General features: G+C 50.0%; 1 protein-coding gene across 1 annotated transcript in view; it reads right to left on the bottom strand.

Moving 5' to 3' along the window:
* The window catches only part of Polr1e (RNA polymerase I subunit E), a 14,551-nt gene continuing 7,118 nt past the window's right edge, over nucleotides 1-7,433 (bottom strand). The window contains exons 5-12 of the mRNA XM_021160157.2: nucleotides 6,445-6,500; nucleotides 5,397-5,541; nucleotides 4,829-4,936; nucleotides 4,197-4,293; nucleotides 2,840-2,973; nucleotides 1,650-1,731; nucleotides 961-1,092; nucleotides 1-440 (exon numbers count right to left, since the gene is read on the bottom strand). Of these exons, the coding sequence (XP_021015816.1) occupies nucleotides 281-440; nucleotides 961-1,092; nucleotides 1,650-1,731; nucleotides 2,840-2,973; nucleotides 4,197-4,293; nucleotides 4,829-4,936; nucleotides 5,397-5,541; nucleotides 6,445-6,500 (914 nt within the window). The 3' untranslated portion in view covers nucleotides 1-280. The remainder of the gene's footprint in view (nucleotides 441-960; nucleotides 1,093-1,649; nucleotides 1,732-2,839; nucleotides 2,974-4,196; nucleotides 4,294-4,828; nucleotides 4,937-5,396; nucleotides 5,542-6,444; nucleotides 6,501-7,433) is intronic.

Below are 7,433 nucleotides of genomic sequence, written 5' to 3'. Positions count from 1 at the left end.
TGAAGTCAAACCTGGGCCATCACTTTAATTTCTGCATAAGAGACGCACAGCTGGAATGCTGGCTTCTGGCATGATAACCATGCTAAAGTAAGGCCTCAGGGGTGTGGTGGAGCATGATGGAGTCCCAGAGAGGCTCAGAATTCACAATCCTCCTGCCTCAGTCTCCTGAGTACTTTGGGTTATAGGTTTGTACCACAAGGTCCAGTCTACTTTCTTTTTAAAAATAAAAATAAAAATAAAAATAAAAATGGAAGTGAACAGAAGTGGCTGTGGAAAACATCTAGTTCATTTTCTTCCGCTTTGACTGTCGATCAGAGTTCTGGGCCGGAGGCAGTGGGACAGACAGAGTGCCCAGTCTGTGACTCTCTTCCCTGCCATCTGCCAGGGACACCTTTTGTTTGGAGATCTTCAGCCTCAGGGCTTTCGCTATCTCAATCATCCTAAGGAAGAAACAGAACAAGTGGAGAGAGCGCTGTGTGCCACTCGGGGCTGCAGGGCAGAGGACATACTGCCCCAGACCATGAAGCGGGATTCTCTGTGTCCACCCGCACTTCACCCTAGGCCCATGGAGAATCCTGCCCTAGTCACAGCCATTCAAGGCCCACAGGGTTATTGATAATAGAAAGCTGCAGGAGGCTCAGGCCTAAAGCCCGGGCACCATTTTTTGGGAGTGAGATCTTGAGAAGGTCATTACTCTTCCAGACCTTTGATTCTTCAGTTATTTAGGAAATAACAGTGTGGGACACTGAAGGAATCCAGTACCATGCCTTTCAAAGAGAAGTCATTCAAACTGTCCTCAAGCATTCCTTCCTTCCTTGAGAACTGTCTTCTGGTCCCAAGATTTTCCCATGAGTCACCCATCCCTGTCCCTTCAGCACCTTCAGCAGAGCCACATGCTCTGGGCAGGAGTAGGGACCCGCGCGGGCTGCGGCAGGGAGCCCCGTGCTCTGCTGAGCTCACCTTTTCTCACTCAGCTTCAAGTCCCTCTGCAACGCGGTCAGGTCAACCTGGAAGTTATTTATGTGCAGGGCAAGTATGATCACATACGAAGTGATCTTGGCCTTCACAGAACTTGAAATTAAGTTCTGTAACCTGCAGAGTCAGGGAAGGAGAACTGAAGTTAAGTTCCACGTGCACAGTAAGGACACTGGAGCCTCTCTCTCTGTGGTTAGTGTTCCTAGTTTGGGGGTGGGGGGGCAAGCCACACAGCCTGTTCCTTCCAATGTGCCCAAGTCTCACACGATTTTCCCCACGCAGTGTGGTAACACAGCTTTCCTGAGCCTGTTACTGTCTGCTCAGCAGGCCTGCAGGAGATCCTCCACCCCAAACTCAGCGCTGGCCTTGCTGCCTCCAAGCACAGTCCAGTCCAGCGGCTTCAGGCAAGGCTGGGAGTCCTAAATCCCCACACTGGCCGCCCTTCTCTGCAGCCCTGCAGCCATCAGGGTGCACTTCACTGCAGGGGTCACAGCCAGATAAAATGAACACTTCTGAGGGGCACAGTGCATGTGACATATATGTGTCCCTAGAAGCCGACCGGTGGCAGTGAGCTCTTTGGCACTGTATCTTTGTGGACATGAAACTGCACGTGAGCCCCCACCCTTCACGGCCACCTCCCGACTGCTTTCTTCTTCATACAGGCAGCCCCTGACCTGCCGTTGTTGTAGGTCATGCAGGTGAACTGTTTCAGCAGCTTGGTGTTGATAATGTGCGGGATTCCAGTCCCTAAGGCTCCTAGAACACAGAGTTGCACTGCATCACTGTCCTGGGAGGTGCAAGGGTCACACATCCACAGAGGGAGGTTGGGGGTGGGTAGTGTTAGAATGGCAGAGCCACAGGGTAAGAGGAACAGGGGCCCAAGACCCAAGGCAGCCACTCTGAGGTCAGATACACGGAGAGGTGTTTGTGAAGGGCGGGTGAAGAGACAGAACCACACACTGAGGAACACTAAGAGCTCAATACAATACTGGACAATAAAGCAGACTGCAGTCTGAACCAGTGAGATGATGCCGTGGGGGAAGATGTGTGCCACCAAGTTCCAGGAGTCACACAGTAGAGAGGACAGATTCCCTGGCTGCACTCTAACCACGGAGACACTAGGTAGGCACCCCCAACAGCTACCCACAAATAAATAAGAGTATGAAGGGTGCAAGGGACAGGAATATGAAACCTGGGAATTGAGCAGGTAGGTGGCACATAGAAACAGTGGACAGACACACCTGTGCTGAAAACCCCAGGCGTGGTCTCTAACTCTAGGTGGGTGTGAGTGTACGACCACCTGGAAACAGGTGGGACTGGGTTTGTTTGTTTGTTTGTCTGTTTTCAAGCCAGTTTCTCTGTGTGGGCTATCCTGGAACTCACCCTGTAGACCAGGCTGGTCTCAAACTCAGGGATCTGCCTGCCTCTGTTTCCCAAGTGATCAGAGGTAGACGCAGATGCCTCTGTGTGAGTTCCATTCCAGCCAGGAATACAAAGCGAGACTGTCCTACAAAACAAAAGCAACCTGCCCAAGCTTGAGGAACAAAGCTCTGAGTGCTGTCCCTGTTGTTTCTTCTAACCCAGCCTCCCTAAACTAACTCATTCTCTTTGACCTGGATACGGTGATTTTCCCTAAGAAAACAAAAGCGGTGAAGCCCCATCCACCCTGTGCCCATTTCCAGAACAGAAGAAAGAAATTCAAAGAGAAGAGAGCCCTGTGCAGCTCAGGCAGGCAGTGGTCAGGAGCAGGAGGAAGGACGGGCTGCACGGAGGGCCAGGACAGACATCCATGGAGGTGATATGAGAATGACAGATGAGTCTGCAGCTGGAAACAGCTGGGTAAGAAAATGCCGGTGGGCCTTACTTTTCCCCTTTATCACTTTCTGAGCTCGGAATCTGATGAGGGCATCTAGGAACCAGATGCTCCGGGCTTGCCGGTTCCGGTGGACCTCATCTGCGGGCAGAGACTTCAGCATTTCTATGACGTAGGAGCAGTGACTAAAACAAGGAAGGGACACAGCAGCATGTGAGGGAAAACAGGCTGTGAGGAGTCACACACCCTCCCCAGCACAGAGTCTGTACTCTACACCCGGAGCAAGACAGAGCAAGACCCGCCCTAGCAGGGTGCACACGGTTTGATTGACAGACTCCACCACACCACACGGAAGGTAGAACAGCAATAGTGGACGACTCCTAAAATCAACCTCAGGCCTCCACATGCACTCACACAAACATGTACACACATACACAAATACATATGCACATACACACACAAAATCCACAAAAAGTTGAAGCGTAGGGTTGAGAGATGGCTCAGCAGAGTACTGCTGCTCTTGCAGAGGACCCTGGTTTATTTCCTAGCACTCCCTTGGGCCGTTCACGACTGCAGTATTTATAGAGCTAAAAGATCCAATAACATCTGTTGGCCCCCATACTGCCATGTCATATGCACACACACAAAATCTCAGAAAAGAAAGGAATAATTAGAAGAAAAGGCTTGGTTGGAGAGATGGCTCAGCGGTTAAGAGCACTGACTACTCTTCCAGAGGTCCTGAGTTCAATTCCCAGCAACCACATGGTGGCTCACAACCACCTGTAGTGAGATCTGATGCCCTCTTCTGGTGTGTCTGAAGACAGCGACAGTGTACTCACATACATAAAATAAATAAATAGATAATTTTTAAAAAAGGCTCAGAACTAAGAAATATTCTGACCATCATTTTAAAAAAGGAAAAGTTGTTTTAATGGCAAAAGACAAGAGGGATACACTCTGTTATTTAAACTCGATATACAATATTTAGAGTGTACACATTTAATTTTAGTTGTGTTTGTCACCATGCTGTCAGAGAAGCTTTGCTTTGGGTAGTGCCAGGCCCATGCCAGCCTCTGGGCACTGACAGTGACAATCAGCATCAACAGACAGTGGGGGCTGGGGCTAGCTTTGATTGACAGACTCCACCACACCACACGGAAGGTAAGATGACAGCACCTTACCACCACCTCCCAGCTACGGGCTCTACGCACATAACCACTCCTCTTCCTTGAGTCCACACAGCTCCCAAAAGCCTAGCATCAAAGCCTGCACCTTCATTCCAAGGCTGAGCAGACACCGCCCGTGCTACTTCAAGGGGCTACTTTCTGCGAGTATCAGCACGGTCCTGCTTTATACCTGACCTTTTTCCCATTATGACTCACCAAAACCCCCATCTGCCCATGAGTACCTGTTTTCTTCAATCATCTTCAGTATGTCTTCCGATGTGACCTTTCTGAAGGCTTCGGATGGGCTCTCAAGAGCATCATACTCGGCCGGGGACAGAACTGGTTGTGGGTCAAGAACACGACTGACCAAAATGGAAAGCTATGGAGCTAAGTCATCCCAGGGCCTAATTTCCCAGGTAGGAGATCGAAGGCTCAGAGAAGGCACTCGCAGAGGAAGCAGGGCAGAGCTCAGGGACCTAAGTGTCAGACCCCAGCTTAGGGGGTCACTTCCTCCCTGGACCACTCGCCCTTCTCTTCCTTATCAGAGCATCTGTCAACATTTTCCACTAAACCAGATGCTGAACAGTGAAGTTCTAGGTTCCAACTCTTTCTTCAGTATGTTTGGGAGCTGTTTGTGCAGAATGACCTCCCCCCCGGGGGGGCTAAGCTGTGTCCCTTTGTCCCATGGGCCCCTCAGTGCTGAGGAAACCTAACTGCCCAACCTCTTGCTAACAGCTCTAGGACATGGGAGAAGATCTGGATATCACATTTATTGATGTCACAGGACGATGGCCACCCTTACACAGCCTGGCTCTGCCAATGTGTACAAACATCATAGCCTGCAAATCAGACACCCGCTCATCAGCAAGGATACTGTCTTCAAATCTATACACGTCTTCGGGCTTGGCTGCATCAGCGTAGCAGGGAGGAAGGTAGAGGGCGTCATCTTGTAAGTCATCCTGCATGGCATCGCTGACCAGAGCTTTCAAGGAAGGAAAAGGAATGTCAGCGTCAGCCTGTCTGGCTTCAGGCTCCCCAGCACTCCACTGTGCAGTGGGGACCACATGTTCTGAAACTCGAATCTGAACACCTGCCGAGATCTGAGCTCCCCATCGGACCGATGCAGAAGGTGAGTACAACGTGTTTGCCCTCAATTAACTCAGAACAGAGTCAAAGAGATGTGCACTCGTATGTCATTACTGCACAACACCAGAGAACCCTGACCAAGAGCAGGGCCTGCTCACCACCCTTCCCATGCCTGTCTCCTCTCCTTGACTGAGGACAGGATGGTGTCGCATGTCTCTCCTGCTCCCAGAGTCACTCCTGAGGAGGCCTTCAGCAAGCAGCAGGAAGGAGCCCAGCCTTAAGGCCCACCATTTGCATCTGTGGCCGCTCTCAAGTCTTTGCAGGCCCAGTCTCCAGCCCAAGCTCCAGTTGCTTACCATTCACACCCTTTGTATCAATGATACTCTCTGCGGCTTTAGCCACACTGAGATTCAGAGACTCGCTGCCAACTTTGTTCATCCTCCTGGAGTTCAGGGACCGCTTCTGCTTGGTGCTTCCAAAGGCTTCAATGCAAGAATCCAACTGTGGAGGAAACAAACCCAATTACTAACGGATCAGCTGGGCAGCATGGTTGTCCCCAGCTGTGTGAGCACAGGCAAGCTCTGGGCTGCCTGAGCCAGCATTACATCACCTGCCAATCAGGCTGAGTCTTCTTGTCATGCTTGTCCATCTCAACTGTGCCACAGCAGCCCCGAGGTTTGCTGTACAGACTCCCATTTACAAACCAATAGTTTCCCATCACTACAGAATGAAGACTTTACTAGACTCAGGGTTGGCTACGGATCTCCTATCCTGTGCCAGTAGCGGACATTGTTAACACACCACTGGCTCTCCCCAAGTCATACTTTAGTGTGTTCTCTATCAGTGGTCCACAAGAAGCACTGCAAATTCAATCTACCACCCTGCAGTGAGAGGCTCCTCTAAGAAACCTCTAGAGTGACAAACTCAAAGAACTGACTTTGTTTACGGGAGTTTCCAGGCACAACCACTTTCTACACTGTGAACCACAACTTTAATAAAAGTTTTCTACCCAGGGCTGGAGAGATGACACAGTGGTTAAGAGCACTGACTGCTCTTCTGAAGGTCCTGAGTTCAAATCCCAGCAACCACATGGTGGCTCACAACCATCTGTAATGAGATCTTCTGGTGTGTCTGAAGACAGCTACAATGTACTTACATACGATAATAAGCAAATCTTTAAAAAATAAAATACAAGTTTTCTACCTATCAGCCCAGAGAACAGGGTGCAATTGCTAACATTAGCTCCATTCACAGGGCTAAGGCAGCAGCTGGTCTGCTCCCTGGGAGACTGGAAGGCCTCTGCAGGTAGCAGCCATGCAGAGACCCACCGACCAATCGAGCTGGAGCAGCCGGTGAGTTCCTGGGAAACCAGGACCGGCAGGAGCCTCCTAAACTGTCACTCACCTTGTCCCTGAAAGTCTTGTTCTGATTCTCCAGAGGCTCACGCTCAATAACATCGTCTATGGAAACACAGAACAGGCAGAGAACACAGCATGAGGCTTGCAGATGTGTAGTCTACTATTTCTTAAATGGGGTCTCACTATGCTGCCCACGCTGGTCTTCAAAACTTGCGAGTTCCACTGATGCCCTGGTCTCAAACCCCACAAGCAGGGGCACTGCAGCCATCAGCTGCTGTGCTCAGCTCTGCAAGGCCCAAAAATCTTAAATGTGCTTAGTGACAATTTAACATGAATCAAAGAGAAACAGATTTCCTTATTCCAAGATTCCCCTAATATGAATGTACTACACTGTGAACCCTAAATGTCCACCTCAGTACACAAGTAGGAGAACTGGAGAATAGGTGTCCTCTGCACCAGCCTCTTAATTCATAATCAAGGAGACTTGAGGCCTGTGGACACAGTGACCAGCCCTGTCACTTTTCCAGGCAAGCCAGAGGGGATCAGAAACCAAGCCCTTGGCTCTTCCCATATTTGCTTTATTGGTCAAAGACCTAAAGGCGGGCATGAACGTGAAGCAGATTTTCCCAGGCCACTTTCCAACCTTCTACAAAGGACTCAAGTAGACAGCAGAGGGCAGTACCATCCAGCAGGACTGCAATGCAATGGCCTTGCTGGTGTCAGCTCAGCAGCAGGTCACCTGCCTCAGCCAGGTTCTGACAGTGGTTTAGAAAAAAAAAAAAGAGTAACAGTAAGGATGACGTAATTATGTGATACTTATGAAAGGTGTTTGGTGACAAGTGCACAAAGACCCTAAATTAAAGTTGTGCATGTGCTAGCCAGAACAAGCCAGTATTATAAACTATTTATGCACAACACAAATGTGTCTCATCAAAAGATTAAACAAGGCTGGGCGTGGTGGCGCACGCCTTTAATCCCAGCACTTGGGAGGCAGAGGCAGGCGGATTTCTGAGTTCGAGGCCAGCCTGGTCTACA

Source organism: Mus caroli, chromosome 4 (genome assembly GCF_900094665.2).
Source record: "Mus caroli chromosome 4, CAROLI_EIJ_v1.1, whole genome shotgun sequence".
NCBI classification, from domain to species: Eukaryota; Metazoa; Chordata; class Mammalia; order Rodentia; family Muridae; genus Mus; species Mus caroli.
The sequence above is the reverse complement of the archived record's forward strand: the minus strand, read 5'-3'. Positions and strand labels throughout refer to the sequence as shown.